Genomic DNA, 20,629 nt, shown 5'->3' on the forward strand with positions numbered 1-20,629 from the left:
GTAACCTTATAAAAGCTGTTTTATTCTACATGGAGAGGGTCCGCACATGGGGGCGGCCATGTTGAAATCACATGACCAGCTGAATACTACTCACTTAATCTCAGTAACCGTCCTGTTATTGGACACTTTCACTCATTGTTTAAAGTAATCATGACTGACTGTGAATACTACATTTCTACAATGGCATCTGAAACTGAAAACTATTGATTTTAAATGATGCTGCATCCACACCGCTAGGTGTCAGTGTAAGTCCAAGATGACACAAAGACAAAAGTTACTGAGGGCACCTTTAATACCTACAGGCCAATAGGTGCATTCCAATCAACCGTTAGGGTCCTCCAAAGTGGACTTCACATGGTATTCAGACATCTTAAGGGAGATCCCAATCTGAAGGGAGCCTACATGTTCAGTTGGAAGGGCACTCCAAACAGCACTGGGAATAAGTGTACATCGATACATCACTTCACAGGAAGTGGAGAGGGAAATTTAACCACCATTCATTGCGAACCAGCAAAGTACTGACGTAGTGAGGCTAAAATAAACGCTAAAATCAAACAAACAAAATGAGTTAGAGACGCATTAATTAAGCCTAATTTACCTTGCGGTTGTGCGTGAGTACAAAGTGCACAAAATGCGACCTTTACATCCATTGTCATGACAATTGGTCATATAACAGTTAAGACGACATCATGTTTTTCAGTAAAAAAATAAATTGTGTCAATATATATATATATATATAATTATAATTACATAAAAGTCTAAGGAAAATTTATTTTTCAAATAAATTTTAATAAATACATCAAAGGCCAAAGAAAAAAAAATATATTTATTGACATTTCATGATTCAATTATTTATTAAAAGATATATTGACATAAATATTGTTGCTTTAAATGAAAGATGTATGTATTAATATGGCACACACTCTGTTTAATCATGATACTTCCAGCTTGGGGCAAAGTAGTCCAATCCGAGCAGCGCCACCTAACTAAAACTCGCCCCTCATTTGCATTTTGGGACATTCAAATACATCATTAAAAGTGTCAATAAATAAAACAATGAAATGTGTCAATAAATAAATATTTCTTTCTTTGGACTTTGATGTATTTACTGACATTTATTGACACATTTCATGATTTATTTGTTCATATATATATTAAAATATACTGTATATAGATGAATTTATTAATATGGCACACCATAAGTCTGGCTTTAAGAAATTCTACAGCACTGTTCATAGTTTTTCTTGCATCAAGATTTTATTATTTCTGTAGCCAAACAAAGAAATCCAGAGAAATGTCAATATGTCACTTATATAACATATGTCTATACAGTATCTTAGAATAAGAACTTTCTTTGAGATCGGTCTATGAAGGGAACTCAGTGATTATCAATAAACCAAATTATGAGTAAAGCATTTCTTTACGCTTGTGATACATGGAACTCAGATTAAACACAGCATCTGTGATGTATGTGGGTAAAAAAGGAAAGATGTAAAAAAAAAGCATATCTACAGAGGAAACAAGCAGGTATCGAGTTTGAGGTTCAGGTGCAGTGAGAGCGTGTAACATGGCATCGATAACCATTGTGCAATCCTTAAATCCTGAAGAGCACATTGACTGAAAATAATCACATGCTATCTCAATGTAATTATGGCTGAATATTAGTTTACGAGCACCATCAAATTCATCCCATATGTCTTGCGATGTTTTCTTGCTCTGAATGTTTGTGGCTGCACCAAAATTTCCAGGTTGAATGATGCTGACCTAAAAAAAAGGAGGGAAATTGACTTGCACCCATTTTCAAAGCAATGTCCTTTTTGTAACTGTTTTTTAAAACCAGTCCACTCAATCAATCAACAAATATGCTTCCACCAATCATAGATGATTATTTCTTTATTTTAATAGAAGGCAACAGGCCTCACCTTAACCCCAAAACTGGCCATCTCTACTCTTAAACAGTCTGCAAATGCCTCCAGTCCTCTTTTGGAAACACTGTATGCCCCCATATTCAGACAATTGAAGAAGGAAAAGACACTCGACACATACAACATACGACCTAAAAATGAATGAAGAAATACAGGAAAGAGGTGAATTGCTTATTCAAAGAATAAAATAATAAAATACAAGCAAACATTTACAAATCAATCAATCACCACAAATGGGTCAAATCAACCCAAATTCAGAAACTTCCCCAGCTGAAATTTTTTATTTTGTTAACGTGTTTTCTCATGAAATATTACAAGAAATATTAAATGACATGGATCAATATTTACTGAGTAATACATTATTTTGAATAGGGGGGTCAAAATCCCCAAAATTATCCAGAGCTTTGCAGATGTACATGTCTGAAATTCAAAAACTAGATATAGGTATTTCACTAACCGAAGAGCCACGTGTGTCGCTTATTCGTAATGGGGTTAGAGAATTGTTAAAAATAATTATTTTTACATTGTTCTTATGTGAATAAATACATTTGCATTTCTAGTTTTAACAGTATTTGTACTTCAGACCTTTGTTGGGCATGAAAAACTAGCTTCACACCATGTCAAATGTAACAGTTTATGGATGGAACCACATTGAGAGCTCTATAACTTTGGGATTTAACCATACAGGCCCTTAAAAATGAAGATACAAAAAAGAAAAATTTGTTTTGAACCAGAATCTAAAAGGATATTAAGATATCTTTAATACTTTAAAATGATAGGTACTCCAACTTTGGAAAAACACAAAAAATGTCTTCCCATTTTTGGACTAAAACCATTGGCATGTAATGCAACAAGGGGTGCTGAAGTCAACTGATTTTATAAATAGACCTACCTATCTCTGTGTAAAAATAATGATGCTGACACCTTACTGAGGTTATTATTTTACCCCCATCTACAAAATAATGGATTACTCAGTGAATATTGATTAATGGCATTCAATACTTTGGCTTTCAGCATTATTTATGTTTATCGATCACCAGAGCTGGGGACCTCTGGTTAAGTTGACACAGAATGACCCTTTATTACATTGTGATACGGTATGTAACATGTTCGTTTTTGACAGACCTTTGGATGCCCTAACAAGTGGCAAGAAAGCAATGGTGACTCTGATGGTGCCAAACAGGTTAACATCAGCCATCTTTTGGAAGTCTTCAACAGTACTCCACTCAGTCTCTCCCCAATCACTAATTCCAGCATTGTTCACAACAGCATAGAGACCTGAAAAAAAAAAAAAAAAAAAAAAAAACACATGCAGAGAAAAGGATGATTTAAACAAACCAAACATGTCAATTTAAAAATGCTTTTAAAGGGGTCATACCGTAGCATACATGTTTTACTATATATTTTTTCACCCAGAGATCTGATTCCTTATGATATGGCCCCTTTTGAAAATGAGAAGCAAATCTGAATGACACCACAGTGAGTTTAAGACACTAAATTACCTTTCTCTGGCAAATTTGCTTTGACAAAATCCTTGGCCAAGTTAACATGTTCATTTTTGATCACATCCAGCTGAAGTACTTTCATACGCTCTGACCCTTCTTTAATCAGACTCTGAGCGCCGGGACCATCAGGGCATAAACATCCAGCAAACACAGTGAAACCCATGCCGTCCAGTTTCTTAGCAAGGTGAAATCCAAATCCACTATCACAGCCCGTTACCAACACTGCCCAGCCATATCCATCGGACAAGCCATTTCCAGCATGGCTTATTATGTTAGCCAAGAGCAGAAGAAAGATGGCAAGAGCTACATATTTGTAAATGTGGTCACCCAAAAAGTTGTAGGAAAAAAGCAGGGCAGTTATGCACAGTAAATTAGGCTTCATTATGAATGAGGAGGTGCTGATAATTTGACTCATAAGTTCAACAATCCATGGTCTGAAATTCACTAGGAACATTCAGCTGAAAAGGAATACATTAAGAAATTTACAAAGTAAAATGTAAAAGCACTGAAATCTAAAAACAAATCTATTTATAATTATAGCAAGCAGTTATATGCACAATACTTGAGGAATAATAAATACAGAATTCATAATAGAGATAAACATGCAAACATGTATTCTTACAAAATATGGAGTTCAAACAGTAATCGCTTTATGTTACCGTGTTTTATCCTTGTGGTACCTGTTGAGAAAAAAAAAAAATAAAAAAAATAAGATGCCCTGCAGTAACCAGGTCATGTGCAAATGCAGATTAGATCCACTGATTAAAAGCTGTGATCGGTTCATTTACTGTAAACTACTTCTAGTGATAAAAAGATAATCATATAAAACACACACACACACACACAAATGTTCCAAGCGACTGGTTGTGGCTTTATAACAAACATATTCCATGGTTTGTTCATGAGGGCAGATATTCTAGGTAAATCCTGCCATTTTATATGGAAGAATGACAGAATGTTTCAAATGCACAAAATAAATAAAAAAAGTAATTTATGTTGTTGATCATGCTTACTCAACACAAATGACTCAAATATAATTAAATGGAAAATAAAAATGAGACTCTACAATGGATGCAAAACACATGAAATATACAGTATGGTTTTCACTGATATAGAGTCACATGCTATGACAATATATGTCATGTACATACATACATGCAACATTTCAAAATATTACCAAAACGGGCATTTTCATACTGTATTCGTAACATTTTCCCAAATACTAGCAGATTTGATGTATATATGCTTAAATATCTGAATATAAATTCACATATGGCCATATATCAGAATTCTGTATGATAGTCACCAGGGTGGGGAGGGTTACTTTTGAAATGTATTCCACTACTGTAACGTTGGTGTCTAGGAGTGGAAATGGAAGAGAGGAGACGCATGAGTAGAATCTTTAAATCCTTTAATTATAAATGCTGGAGTAGAACGAATGATAGAGCTAACTTCACAAAAATAACAAAACAAGGAAACACTACTCAATATAGCAATACACTTCAAGGACTGACAAATGAACAAAACTAGAGGGTATAAATAGACAGGGAAACTAATGAGGGAATAGAAGGCAGGTGTGGATGATGAACAGATGGAAGTGATTAGGGCAGTGAACTATGGGTGATGTAGTCCAGTGGAAAATTTCAAAATAAGAGTTCTTGAAGAAAAATGAGGGAGACAGACTGAAATTACAAGGACTGGGTCAGGAGGCCTGGGAGGCAGCCACAGGGCAAGGACTGGGTCAGGAGGCGGAACCGCTGGAGGAAGGCTCGGAGCCGAGACAGGGGAATCGGCCTCTGCGGTCGAGAGCTCGGGTAGAGACTGGGGAACGACCTTCGTGGTTGTGAGCATAGGCAGAGACTGGGGAGTCATCCTTTTCCCTTCTCTTCTGGCCAGCAGGGAGTGTGGTTACGGGGACGGTCGAGGCTACAGGCACTGGCTCGTTAACCGTGGCAGGCATGGGCGCTGGCTGTGGCCTGGGGTTCCCACCATAATTCACAGCATAAGGGGGAAATGCAACTTCCGTGGTCACTACCACTGACTGCAGCAGGGAATAGACCACAGGAACCTGGAAAGGATGAGCCCCCCCCCCAAAAAAAACTTAGGGAATTGAATGGAGAGGAGCTATCTTGGAGATAGGGGGCATGGAAGAAGTCAACTCCTGTATTAAACGTGATGCGAGTGAAGGGTTATGCATATTCAGGGTGGCTAGGATGTAATTTGCCAAGGGAAGATCTTCAGACTCCAGAAGTGCTGTGGGCCCATAAATGGGCTTGAGATGTATATATCTGGAATTGATGTCAAAGCAGCAAGGTGAAGGAACTTCATTGTGTATTCCAAGAGGGGAAGATCCTGCCTAAACAGCTCCAAGAATAATACTGTTGGCTCCATGCTCAGTAATGTGCACATCGAGGTGAGACTTTGTAGGAGAGGAGGATTAGTGGGATCGCTGGAGTAGAGGAAGACATTTGGAGGAACAGGGAAGTATATCCGTATTTTTGTGTTTTGGGTCAGTCCTTCCATAACGTTGATGTCTAGGAGTGGAAGAGAGGAGATGCAGGAGTAGAATCTTTAAATCCTTTAATTATAAACACTGGAGTAGAACAAACGATAGAGCTGACTTCACAAAACAAGGAAACACTTTATCAATTTAACAATACACTTCAAGGACTGACAAATGATAAACAAAACTAGAGAGTATAAATACACAGGGAAATGAATGAGGGAATAGAAGGCAGGTGTGGATGATGATGAACAGATGGAAGTGATTAGGGCAGTGAACTATGGGTGATGTAGTCCAGTGGAAAATTTCAAAATAAGAGTTCTTGAAGAAAATGAGGGAGACAGACTTGTTTTGACTATAAAAACTCTGCCAGTACAGTAAAACAAAATACACAAACAAAAACACAAATACAAAAACCTAAATATCTTATGCAGTGTTGTTTCTAAAACAAGATCAATCAAATTGATCTTGTTTTAAGGATTTTTAGATATTTTTACAGGAAAGCAATACAAAAATGATTATCAAGAATAATATTTTTTTCCCTAATATCAAAGGTCTTACTAGAAAAAAAGAAATTATGGTCAAACGTGAATTTTCTAGATAAAAAAAAAATGATCGTGTCTGATAACGTGCATGTAAAATGGCTAGAAATAGCATTTTAGCTTAGCGTAAAGCTGACAATTTACACAAGGTTTATTTCTATTTCTTCTGCTCCAAACTTACTTCAAACTTACTTCTCTGTCTGCTCGTATGAATGTAACACATCATAAGAAAGTGTTTCACTGCTGTTCAAATGCACTTTGGATCGCATCATTTATATGTATACATTTTTCCATCTGAAAGGATTAAATATTAAATGAAACAAATGACAATAAAATGCAAAGTAATCTCTTCAGTAATCAAAATACTTTTTGAATGTAACTGTATTCTATTTACCAATGATTTAAATTGTAACTGTAGTGGAATACAGTTACTTATATTTTGTATTTTAAATATGTAATCCCGATACATGTATTCCATTACTCCCCAACCCTGAGTTACTACAATATTAATATGCTTTGAAGTGCAAACCATGGCGAGAGGAATATCATACAGGTGATTACATTGATTCATACATTGAAATTTTGGAGAAAGTTTGACTTGGTGACCACACTTTAGACCTTGAAATCTTATGATCATCAGCTTGACTGTAATGGAACAGCAGCAACCTCTTGAATTTCTAAAAATTATGAATTACTTCATACATTATTTGTTAAACTGCTCTTCAGCTTAATTTACTCACCTTCTTGTTAACTTAGTTTCTCACAGGTTTTCACTACTTTAATTACAGGCTCACTCTACACATGAGGGGATTTAAAATTGCTTTACATGGTGTAGGCCTCACCAAACAGATGGTGCTTGACGCTCCGCCCATGATGTGCACATCATCCCGGGCATATAAACCGGAGCACAGTGCCATTTCATCAGGATTTTCAGAGTTAAGGGAAGAGAGCGCATCTCTTGGTCCCTTAACAGCATAAAATCAGTAGGCGGATACCATACACAATGTCTCATTTCCTCCTTTCAGGAAACCAAGGTTACAGTCATAACCAAGACAACGCTGTGTAAGTAGTTGACGCTATGGGAATTGTATACCACAGCACTGTGCTACTGATTCAAACACAGAAGGCAGTATCTACCAGACAACAAGATAGTTGAAAGGGATCGACAATGTCACTCTTCATATTGAAAAATAGGAAGGAACTAGAGAACAACAATAACCACGTATGGTTAGAAAATATAACAATGACACTACAAACAGGGTAGTGAAACATTGTACAGAAATACTCACCCACATCGTGGTGGGGAAAGAGCTCAGAGTGGTCAGTTGTTGACAGAATAATGTAATGCCACTAACCAACAGAGTAGCAAACTTTAAACACATAACTCTTCATACCAGAGGAGACAAAGATGGCCAGTCACAAGACCAGTGGCTAATACACAATGACACACGCACTCAGGGCAATGAACAAAGAAATTAACTCTCCTTTGCAGCAAGGACTTGGAAAGAAAGAGAAGAAACTTTCAAGTTATAGAACCTATCAAATGTATTAATGGATATCCAGCCATGCTCCTGGTCGAATGGGCCTTAACCCCCATAGGACAATGTATGCCTTGCGAATTGTAAAAGAGTATGCACAGAGAACCAGAAAGCACATTTAGTAAAAGCGCCAGGTCCCAGACCGAGACAGTAGTGGGGAGAGAGGGCCTGAGCTATCTTGCTCCCTGTAAGAATTTAATGATCAAACAACAGCACTACCAGCTCCGGAAACCAAGGATGGTTTGTCTGTCAGAAAAGCTCTCAGAGCCATGAGGGCTGAAAGCAGTTTTAAACTATTTATGTGCTCCATAGTTTGCGTACCAGTCCAGGTGCCGAAGACAGGATGACCGTCATACAGGGCTTCCTGGCCTGTGTCGGACGCATCCACTGTGACAACTTTGCATATGCAACACCCTTCTGATAGAACATGGGCATTCTCCAAATAGCTAGCATGGCTAACAATAGCATGTCTCCAGGAGACCTTGTTGCCACATGTGAGTTGACCCAACATTGGAGAGGCTTCATATGTAAAAAGCCCAGAGGGGTTAGGTCAGCTGTTTTCTTTGGTGGCCATCAAACCCAACCCGCTGGAACTACTGCAGCAGTAGGGCTACCCACGGTCTTGAACACATCAAGCACCGGAGTATAGATTGTGTTTATCGGTCAGACACGACGACATGACCACTGAGTTGAGTTTCATTCCAAAAAGGAGTGAGCACCACATCAACACATTTCAAAAATGTGCCAAGAGTCAGGGACAACCCAAAGGGCAGGACTTTAAAATGGTATGCAGTACTCTCGAAGGCGAATCTCAAGACGGGCCTGTAACGAGGGGCTATCTGTACATGAAAGAATGCATCTTTCAGATCGGTTGACATGAACCAGTCTAGAGGACGGATGTGAGGATGATGAACGGAGACTTCCTGAGTATATGATTCAAGTGTCTCAGTCCAGCATAGGTTGTAGCCCACAGTGCTTCACTGGGCTAGCAATCCACATCACGCTCTACATCACGCCTCGCTTGATATAGGGAGGAGAGGGAACCAGCGTCAGCTTTCTCAGAAAGCAAGCAGAGAGTAAAGCATTTCGAGGGTCTTTCTCACAATTAACACAATCAATCTCAGCGAGCGCAGTGTCAGCAAGGGCTCAGCCTAGACAATAAACAGTGCTTGCACATAAAAGGAATAAACATCAGCAAAATATAACATCCCCCTCAACATAATCTACGCTGAACGTGATCGTATCATGTGCTGTTCGTACAGGTGAAGCCGCTTTAGATGGAGAAGAGAGACCTATGGCCCAAGCCAGCGACACATAATCCATAAACTCTCCCTGCTCTATATCCCGTCATTGGGCTGTGTCAGGCCATAACAGCACTCATACTAAATGGGCGATGCCGCTTGATATGGTGGAAAGGAGGCACGCAAGGCTGGGCCAATGACAAATCTTTCTTAAATCTCTGTGCTCTATTCCAGTTCTCATGCACCTCCCTCATTAGGTTTCCTAGGAAGCCTCAGAAGGAGTATAGCAGAAGAAGAGAGAAATGGCTTTGGCTTTCAGAACAAGAGCGAGCCTAAAGAAAAGCAGCATGAGTTTCGTGCATTCACAGTGAACGCAGTTAGTCTGTGCCTGTCATACAGAGGGATATATTGCTCAATTTTCATGTGCTTGTGGAAACAATTGCAAAACGTAATTTTTATAAAGTCGACGATAAGCAAAAACCTCTTTTAGTTTCTATTCCTGAAAGAAACGCACACAATACAACTCAATGCACAATATCAAGAAAAATTCTGATGAAATTCTGTTGTGCTCCAGTTTATATGCCCCCGATGAGGGTCAAGCACCAACTGCCAATAGATTGGCAAGATTTAAAGGGCTTCAGAGATCGTCACTACTGATAGGAGTTCCCATAGTGTTAGCCACTTTCAAGGGGACTTGAAAGGGAACCTCATTTCCTGTAATCTCTTCAAGTGGAAGTTTAAACTCAACAACTAGGGGTCCCCAAAGATTTTACAGCATTCTTTGCAGTTGACTTGTTCCAAATTGATTCTTTTGGTATGATCGAGTGATTCGTATTAGTGAACAGTGTTCTGAGGTCAGACTCAAACAGTTTTTTTCTTCTTTGAACTGTTCATTTAAATTATTCAGTGATTCATTTTAGTCATTAGTTGAAATTGTTTCCAGAAGTTATTACACATTTTACGTGTTATTTAATGTTGTTTTATACACGTAAACAGCCTAACCACCAAATGAAGGTTCTTATATCGCGATTTACCAACATTTCTGTCCTTTATTGCATGTATTTAGCTATTTCATCAGAGTAGACCATTAAAAAAGGAAAGTTGGCTCCCTCTAGAGATGGAAGACTTATTCGACCATGATTTGTGAATTTACAGAATTGAAGACCAACATTGTCAATGAGATGATGGGAGTTTTACTTAAGTAAAACGGTCCTTTTAAATCTCCAAGTTTTGATGAACTTTGTGTAAACATGTAGATCCATTCATTTCACCAGTTTAAGGTTAAAAGCAATAATCTATTATATTTATAATTTAAATGTGCCTAAAGATTTTCTGATACACAAAGTGAACATTAGCTTGAAAATCCAGTATTTGGTTTTTAGAGGAGATAAATTGTAATTACAAGATTGCCAGTTCGTGGGAATTTGGCTGAAGATACAGTCACAGTCTGTTTTCAAGGCTATTTAAAAAAAAATTACGGCACAGTTAAAATCATGAAGTACAGCTTCAGCTGCCTACTGGCATTTTGGCATGCTTTTGCGCTTGAACACAATAAATAAATAAAAAAACATTCCGTAGAATAACGGTCGAGATCAAGAGCAACAGAATTTTGGCTGTGGTAAGTAGCTATGCTTTCTTTTGATTTGTTTTGATTTTTAATCATTAACTAAACCTTACAAGGTTAAACTACATACTTTAATCTCAAAGCAGGACATGAAAATAACTGTTAATGACCATATCTAAATGTGAAAATATTTGAGTGTAAATACACAATTCATCTTTAATGTTTGTAGATGGGTTCTTAATACATTATATTCAAGATATTAAGAGTACTAGGTACATCCCATTAAGTGTTTTTTGATTTTATTTTATTTTTACCATCGATAGCTGAAGTGTATGCCATGAAGAGCTCTAAAGGTAAGTGAAAGTTATGTAACATTTTTATGCACAAATGCAAAATCTTAAAGTGAGAATAAATGAATAAAGCTGACTGAATTTGACAGCCATGGGCAACTGACACAAATTTAAATTTTACTTTCCTCAAAACTAAAAGAAATGGTGACCATCCATTGTACCTAAAATATACACTACACCTTACATATACACATACATTTAACCTAAAGTCTTAATGTTTAAAAAAGTTACATGCATCGACACGTTATTTGTCAGTTACCCATTTGGCATTATTTGCAGGTAACAACCAGAGATTACAGACTCTGCTACTGTATTTCTGCCCATAGTGCAATGCATCCCTCACCCAAACTTACCTTCAGCTTTCAAAAAATGGTGGATATCCAGGAATATGAAGAAAATGTTATTCAAAAACTTAAATCCTTCGTTTTCCAAGGGCTGAAGAAATATCACAAGAGGCTTCTACAGCTGTCTGATGGTGGTGAAACTTTTATCTCTTCAGTCTAACCTTTTGAAACTTTTCAAATCCCATAGTGTCATGGCACTCGTGATCGCGGTGAGAATCGCCACGCTGCATTTGTGGATTTGGATGAAAATGATAAAGATTGGCATGAAAAGTGTCTGACAAAGGAGTATGCAGCAGAAACTGATTTATTTGTGTGAATCAATGAGCTGGAATAAAAGGAATGGATACAGTAGTCACATGTGTTAAGAAAAAACAGAAAGATCAAAAACAGTGACATGCATAAAGTGACCACTCAATAATTGACCTTTTTAGTCATGACGTCAATTTCTTGGCCAATCCAGAAAACTAATTTGACATGGGTTCCCTTGGGAATTTCCAATAGCTTTTTAAAAAACTGTTTTCAATTTATGAGTAAAATCCCATTTATTTCAAGACTTTCCCATATCTTTCAAGATATTCAAACGTGAATATTGGTGTGCTTGTTAGCAACTTGTGTCTATAAACATAAGTTGCTAACAAATTGCTATATAAAGAGCACAACTACCACAAGGATGTTAGTTTTTTCAAAAAACACATTTCAAAAATGTGCAAGGAGTCAGGGACAAGCCAAAGGGCATGCAGTACTCTTGAAGGCGAATCTCAAGACTGGCCTGTAACGAGGGGCTATCTAAACATGAAAGAATGCATCTTTCAGATCGGTTGACATGAACCAGTCCAGAGGACGGACGCAAGGACGATGAACGGAGACTTCCTGAGTGTACGAATCAAGTGTCTCAGTCCAGCATAGGCCGAAGCCCACAGTGCTTCATTGGGCTAACAATCCACATCACGCACTACATCACGCCTCACTAGATATAGGGAGGAGAGGGAACCAGCGTCAGCTTTCCCAGAAAGCAAGCAGAGAGCAAAGTGTTTTGAGGGTCTTTCTCGCAATTAACACAATCAATCTCAGTAAGCGCAGTGTCAGTAAGGGCTCAGCCTGGACAATAAACAGTGTTTGCACATAAAATCAGCAATATATAGCATCCCCCTCAACATAGTCTCTGCCGAACGTCATTGTATCATGTGCCGTTCGTACAGGTGAAGCCGCTTTAGATGGAGAGGAGAGACCTATGGCCCAAGCCAGTGACACATAATCCATAAACTCTCCCTGCTCTATATCCTGTCTTTGTGCTGTGTCAGGCAATAACAGCACTCATACTAAATGGGCGATGCCACTTGATATGGTGGAAAGGAGACACGCAAGGCTGGGCCAATGACAAATCTTTCTCAAATCTCTGTGCTCTATTCGAGTTCTCGCGCACCTCCCTTGTTAGGTTTCCTCGGAAGCCGCAGAAAGAGTATAGCGGAAGGAGAGAGAAACAGCTTCGGCTTTCAGAACAAGAGCGAGCCTAAAGCAAAGCAGCATGAGTTTCGTGCATTCACAGTGAACGCAGTTAGTACAGAGGGATATATTGCTCAATTTTCATGTGCTTGTGGAAACGATTGCAAAACATAATTTTTATAAAGACAAAAAGCCTCTTTTAGTTTCTTTTCTTGAAAGAAACGCACACAATACAACACAATGCACAATATCAAGAAACATTTTTATGAAATTCTGCTGTGCTCCAGTTTATCTGCCTGCGATGACACGCACTTCATTGGTCTGATTTTAAAGGGCTTCATAGATTGTCACTCCTGATAGGAGTTCCCATAGTGTTAGCTACAGACGCAGGTTCGAAGTGACCAACTTGAATGGGAACCTCATTTCCTGTCATCATTTTGAGTGGAAGTTTAAACTCAACAACTAGTGGTCCCAAAGAGTTTACAGCATTCGTTGCAGTTGACTTGTTCCAAATTGATTCTTTTGGTACGATCGAGTGATTCATATTAGTGAACAGTGTTCTGAGGTCAGACTCAAACAGAATTGTTTTTTTCTTCTTTGAAATGTAAATTAAAATTATTCAGTGGTTCATTTTAGTCATTAGTTCAAATGGTTTCTATAAGTTACCACACATTTTACGTGTTATTTATTGGTGTTTTATACATGTAAACAACCTAACCACCAAATGAAGGTTCTTATATCACGATTTACAAAATTTCTGATGTTTCTTGCTTGTATTTGGCTATTTTGTCAAAATAGACCATTCAAAATGGAAACTTGGCTCCCTCTAGAGATGGAAGGCTTATTTAAACTATCCATCCATCTTCTATAGCGCCTGTCCTGTGTAGGGTTGCGAGTAGTGCTAGAGCCTATCCCATCTGTCTCAAGCCAAAGGCAGGGAACACCCTGGACAGGAGGCCAGTCCATCACAGGTCTAAACTAAAATAAATGGTGACCAGCCATAGTACTTAAAATATACACTACACCTTACATATACATTTAACCTAAAATCTTAATGTTGAAAAAAGTTACATACATCGACACGTTATTTGCCAGTTACCCATTTGGCATTATTTGCAGGAAACAACCAGAGATTACAGACTCTGCTACTGTATTTCTGCCCATAGTGCAATGCATCCCTCCCCCAAACTTACTTTCAGCTTTCACAAAATGGTGGAAATCCAGCAATATGAAGAAAAATGTTATTCAAAAACTTCAATCCTTTGTTTTCCAAGGGCTGAAGAAATATCACAAGAGGCTTCTACTGCTGTCTGATGGTGGGGAAACTTTTATCTCTTCAAACTAACCTTTTGAACCTTTTCAAATCCCATGGTGTCACGGTACTCATGATTGCTGTGAGAATTGCCATGCTGCATTTGTGGATTTTATAAAAATGACAAAGATTAGCATTATAAGTGTCTGACGAAGGAGTATGCAACAAAAACTGATTTCATCTTTGTGTGAATCAATGAGCTGGAATAAAAGGAATGGATACAGTAGCCACATGTGTTAAGAAAAAACAGAAAGATCAAAAACAGTGACATGCATAAAGCGACCACTCAATAATTGACCTGTTTAGTCATGATGTCAATTTGTTGGGCAACCCAGAAAGCTAATGTGACATGGGTTCCATTGGGAATTACCAATAACTTAAAAAAAATTTCAGTTTATGAGTAAAATCCCATATCTTTCAAGACTTCCCATATCTTCCAAGATATTCAAACGTGAATATTGGTGTACTTTAAAAAACATAAGTTGATAACAATTTGCTATATAAAGAGTACAACTACCACAAGGATGTGAGTTTTCGTGCTTGACTTATTGGATAACCGTTGTACTCCTTTTGTAGCATTTATGTTTTAAAATACAACGGCTTCAAAAGTCATGTTTGAGGTGTGTAATTTATGTCGTAGAAAGCAAAAATCTCTTCAACATGTGAACATATCTTCAATTAATTACTACAACAGACCCTGTTTTACTCATATATTGAAAACTGGCTTTCTAAAAACCCATTAGAAATAACCAAGGGCAACCGTAGCCGCAAAATGATAATTCACTTCCGGGTTAGGACTATAAACTGAACAGCTCTGCATTGTATTCATGATTTTTATTTTTTTTATTTATTTTTTTTACAGTGATATAAAATAGAGTGAATAACTTGGAAGATCCTTGTGCCTCATATCTAATCAATAGAGCTTTTTAATGACATCCTAAAAGCAGCATGGCTACATGTGAGAAATTCAATGACTGATCTGAAACAAGCCTTGCCAAAGCTTTACATATTGTTGGAATCCTGTGTTTTCTACTGGTTATGTATTATATAATTATATATAATTTAGGCCTAAATAATGGTAATAAACTGTAATGGGGGAGCACTCTGCTTAGTCACATGAAAATTTTCTAAGAATCGCCAATAGAGGGAGACAAATCACTTTAACATTTAGGCAAACAGTGCGACATTCTCTGATGGACAGTGGCAGGTGACAACAATTGAGTGTCCTAGAGTAGATTTTAAAACATTTGTTGTTATCATACAGTGCACAGACGTAAAATACAGTATGCTACATACAGTTAATAATTTCTCTTGTCACATTCACAACTGATCTCAAGTTGATTTTGCTGATCAAAGTTTGATCTTGGTAGTTTCTTGAAAATAATTTCACCTGCTTCCATTTAGAAAGGTATAATTAGTATGACCTATATCACTAAATTGTAGCTATGACCAAATTCACATACTGTTTGAGTTTAATGAAGAACGTACTTCTCGGCTGTTAATAAAGTACAATCTTTAGGTATGCAGGTGAGTGGTACGACTGATTGGTGGACACACTTCATTCAGGAAGGTGTCCATGGTGGTGTGGCCCGAATCTATCACGTACTAACAACAACTGCGGAAATAATTTACTCTGGTTTAGTAAAATGTAGCTAAAGGAACAACTTTCTTGGTATCTTTAGCACTTACAGTTGAAAAGAGCCGCCCGACTTGAGGTTCTCTGCCATTTTTTATAATTCAGCATTTTTGTATGTGATGCCTCCTCAGCTCCCGTGGTATAATGGGATAGTGCATTGTCTAGTAGATGTGCACTTCAGAATATCCGTGGTTGCAGTAGGTCATCCGGGTATTTCTCGCTAACTGTATTTAGAATACTAAGAATTCGGATATACTGTACTACTCATTTGACATACTGCTTCTGGCATACTATATAGCAGAGAAGTATAAATATTCAGACACGGAGTGTGTCTGGGAAAAATAGAAACGCGTAACACCAGCTGTTACTTGCTGGAACATCACAACTGTGGTGTTCCCAAAAATGTCTGACTAGATCTGGCCTGCATTAGAGTCTGGCAGATGTAGGACAACAGATGGATAACTGTGTGAACTGATGTCTTGGTTTATAAGCTGTTAGCCCTGGGAAGGGCTGGGCAATATTTCTTTATTTTTTTATTTTTTTTAAGTGAATTCTTTAAAAGCCATTCTTTCACTAGAAGATATAGTCACTGACATTGGAACTAAGAGAACGTTATTCTATGTGTGCTGCACAGTGAAATATATAGTGGCAAGTTGAACAGGTAATTTGCATCATAGCCGTTACTATATTGTGTATTATACAACAGTTAGTTCTGGTCCTCAAATGTGATTGGCTGGAATGCCGATATACAGTCTAACAGCACTGGGATGCTTCCCGATTTGTATAACTCCACTTCTGCTTGTTCGTGGCTTTCCAAATAAAGGTAGAGATTTTGATTTATTGTTCATTCTGATTTAATTCACTGATTCGTTCAGTGACCAGTTCTAGAGATTGCATATTTACTCCAGTAGGTGGTGACAAATGAGCGACTTTTATGTTATGAGTGAGTCTTTCAGTAATTTTGTATTATTAACAATTTTTATTGATTCCATTCAACAAATTAAATAAACAAAACAGAAAACGTGGAATCAAATTCTGTCAAATTAAACCCTTCCCGCAGGCCCTCCTTGGCATCTATTCTCAATTCTCTTTTGTTGATGTAAAAGTTTCTTGCATTCCTTGAATTGATCACATTTCTCTCTTGTCGAATTTGCAAAGTCTGGGAACAAGCAAATGCTGTGGTTTTTCCAAGAAAGCCTTCCTTTACTCATAACAAAACAAAAGATCTCTATTGGATGATCTCAAAAATTTGGCCAGAATTGACTGGGGCTTGTCTCCCTCCGTGGATCTCCACGCCAGATCCCTGTGAGCTCGCTCGATTTCCAGCTTATGGCCTGTTATATAGAGCAGATTCGGAAGGAGCCCATCCAGGAATTTCACCATATCCCGACCCTATTCAGCCTCAGGAATTCTAACAATATGGATGTTATTCCGCCGGCTACAGTTCTCCATGTCCTCCAACTTCTCCCAGACACACTCCAAATCCACCTTGGTTGCTAGCGGATTAGCAGTTAATTCCCTCTCCGATGACTCTAGATAATCGATCCATTTCTCGACATCTCCCACTCTTGTAACCATCTCAGAGAACTTTGCCTCCATGGCAGTGATCAATTGACATATCACAGCGAGATTCTCCAAGTCAGCAATGACCTTCATCAGCATTGCAGACATTTCCCGCACTTCCCCAACTAAATCGGCTCCCTGGCTCGCGGCCCCCTCGGGGGTATCAGCTTGAGCACATAAGTGTCTTTTAATGTCTACAGAGCCCGAGGATTTTGAATTCTTTGACATATTGTCCTCCAAGAATAGCTATGAAACAGAGTGTATTGAATATCATTAAAAGTGTTAAAACTAGCAAAGTGCACAGAGCTCGCCATTCACACATCCGATCCTCGCATGGTGTCACGTGACTCGAGTCATTCAGTCATTAACTCAACTGATTCTTTAAAAACACATTCCGGACAGCGCGTTACATCTGCCGGGCTTCCAGCTGTTCAGAGCGGATCGCATCGTGGAGTTAACGGGGAAAACGAGAGGTGGTGGAACATGCTTTTATATAAATGAAAGTTGGTGTACAGATGTAACAACGTTAAAGAGGATGTGCTGTCCTAATTTGTAAGTGCTCTTTATTAACTGTAAGCCTTTCTACTCGCCGTGGGAGTTTTCCTCGTTTATTCTGGTGAGTGTGTATATCGCACCAAACGCATGTTTGAACACAGCACTGCAACAGCTGGCTGATCAAATCACAGACATGGAACAACAATACCTGGACTCAGTTATTATTATTCTTGGGGATTTTAACAAAGCAAATCTCACACGTGAACTGCCCAAATACAAACAGCACATCACATGCCCCACCAGAGACAGGAACATACTGGATCATTGTTACACAGCAATAAAGGATGCATATCGCTCTATCCCTAGAGCAGCTTTGGGACTCTCTGATCACTGTCTGGTTCATCTTCTTCCAACCTACAGGCAGAAATTAAAATCAACCCCGCCAGTAGTAAGGACTGTAAAGAGATGGACCAATGAAGCAGAGCGGGAACTACAAGCCTGCTTCGACTGCACGGATTGGAGTGTTTTTGAGGCTGCAGCCACAGACCTGGATGAGTTCACAGATACTGTTACATCATATATCAGTTTCTGTGAGGATATGTGCATTCCTACTAGGACTTATTTAAAGTTCAACAATGACAAACCGTGGTTTACAGCAGAGCTCAGGCAGCTTCATCAGGCCAAAGAGGATGCTTACAGGGGTGGGGATAAAGTCTTGTACAATCAGGCCAGGAACACACTGAACAGGGAAATCAGAGTGGCTAAAAGAAGATACTCTGAGAAGCTGAAAAACAAGTTTTCAGCTGACGACCCTGCATCAGTGTTGAGTGGCATGAAACAACTCACAAATTACAGGACTCCTACCCCCAACCCTGTAGGGAACCAACAACTGGCTGATGACCTGAATGTGTTCTACTGCAGATTTGAAAGGCCCCTTCTCACATCCCATACCCACTCTGACCTTCACTTCACACAAACACCAACACCTCCTGCAACCCCCCTCCTCCCCCCTCCTGCTACTCAACCTACACTTAAGATCTGTGAAGATGAAGTGAGCCGTGTCTTTCGGAAACAAAAGACAAGAAAGTCTTCAGGCCAGATTGCATCTCACCAGTGTGTCTTTGATCCTGTGCTAACCAGCTGGCCCCCATCTTCACACAGATCTTCAATAGATCACTGGAGCAGTGTGAAGTCCCATGCTGCTTCAAATGCTCAATCATTATTCCTGTCCCAAAGAAACCAAAAATCACAGGACTTAATGACTACAGACCTGTCGCCCTGACGTCTGTGGTCATGAAATAATTTGAGAGACTGGTGTTGGCCCACCTGAAGAACATCACTGGACCCTTTCTAGATCCCCTTCAATTTGCTTATCGAGCAAACAGGTCTGTGGATGATGCAGTCAACATAGGATTGCATCATATCCTGCAACATTTGGACAGACCAGGGACATATGCAAGGATTCTTTTTGTGGACTTCAGTTCAGCTTTCAACACCATCATCCCAGCTATACTCCAGAATAAATTGCACCAACTCTCTGTTCCCATGTCTATCTGTCAGTGGATTACCAGCTTTCTGACAGACAGGCAGCAGCTTGTGAGACAGGGGAAACTCACTTCTAGCACCTGTACAATCAGCACTGGTGCCCCCCAGGGATGTGTGCTCTCCCCACTACTCTTCTCCCTCTACACCAATGACTGCATCGCCAAGGACCCCTCTGTCAAGCTCCTGAAGTTTGCAGATGACACCACTGTCATCGGCCTCATTCGAGATGACAATGAGTCTGCATACAGAAGGGAGGTTGAACAGCTGGCTGTGTGGTGCAGTCAAAACAACCTTGAGCTGAACACGTTCAAAACGGTGGAGATCACTGTGGACTTTAGGAGAAACACCCCAACACTGACCTCCCTCACCATTCTAAACAGCACTGTGGCAGCAGTGGAGTCATTCAGGTTCCTGGGCTCTACCATCTCACAGGATCTGAAGTGGGAGACAGGCCCAGCAGAGGTTGTACTTCCTTCGCCAGCTGAGGAAATTCAATCTGCCACAAGCGCTGCTGATACAGTTTTACTCAGCAGTCATTGAGTCTGTCCTCTGCACTTCAATAACTGTCTGGTTTGGTTCAGCTATGAAATCAGTCATCAGAAGACTACAAAGGACAGTTCAGACTGCTGAGAGGATTATTGGTTGCCCCCTACCTCCCCTTCAATAACTATACACTTCCAGAGTGAGGAAAAAGGCTGGAAAAATCACTCTGGACCCCACTCACCCTGCCCACTACCTTTTTGAACTGTTGCCTTCTGGCCGATGCTTCAGAGCTCTGAGCACCAGAACCGTCAGGCACAGGAACAGTTTTTTCCCTCAGGCTATCCATCTCATGAACAGTTAAATTGCCCCATTGAGCAATAACTATGTGCAATACACAGTTTAGGCTTTCTTATATTTATCCAACACATCCAACCTCTTTTGCCATTTCATTTCATTCCTCTGAAAAAAAAAACAAAAAAACATTTGCACTGTACATAACAGATTTGTATTTGCACAGTACATAACAGATTGTATTAGATTTGCACTACCCATGTGTATGTGTGTATGTATGTTTGTATGTGTGTGTCTGCATGTATGTGTATAATTTGTTTTATTTTTTTATTTTTTATTATTATCTATG

The 20,629-nt window shown here is 39.0% G+C and overlaps 1 protein-coding gene across 2 annotated transcripts; it reads right to left on the reverse strand.

Moving 5' to 3' along the window:
* Window positions 1–1,238: 1,238 nt before the first annotated feature.
* zgc:113142 (uncharacterized protein LOC503524 homolog) lies at window positions 1,239–11,825 on the reverse strand. 2 transcript variants are annotated; one of them, XM_051723255.1, is made up of 6 exons: window positions 11,522–11,825; window positions 4,090–4,110; window positions 3,428–3,888; window positions 3,051–3,203; window positions 1,923–2,056; window positions 1,239–1,764 (listed from the first exon to the last, which is right to left on the reverse strand). In XM_051723255.1, the coding sequence occupies exons 3-6, from the start codon at window positions 3,882–3,884 to the stop codon at window positions 1,402–1,404; spliced, it is 1,107 nt and encodes a 368-aa protein (XP_051579215.1). In that variant the 5' UTR covers window positions 3,885–3,888; window positions 4,090–4,110; window positions 11,522–11,825; the 3' UTR covers window positions 1,239–1,401. The 2 variants fall into 2 exon arrangements, with proteins under 2 accessions (XP_051579215.1, XP_051579214.1); XM_051723254.1 differs by having other exon boundaries at window positions 4,053–4,110.
* Between the last annotated feature and the right edge of the window lie 8,804 nt (window positions 11,826–20,629).

Source organism: Myxocyprinus asiaticus, chromosome 17, assembly GCF_019703515.2.
Source record: "Myxocyprinus asiaticus isolate MX2 ecotype Aquarium Trade chromosome 17, UBuf_Myxa_2, whole genome shotgun sequence".
Taxonomy (NCBI): Eukaryota; Metazoa; Chordata; class Actinopteri; order Cypriniformes; family Catostomidae; genus Myxocyprinus; species Myxocyprinus asiaticus.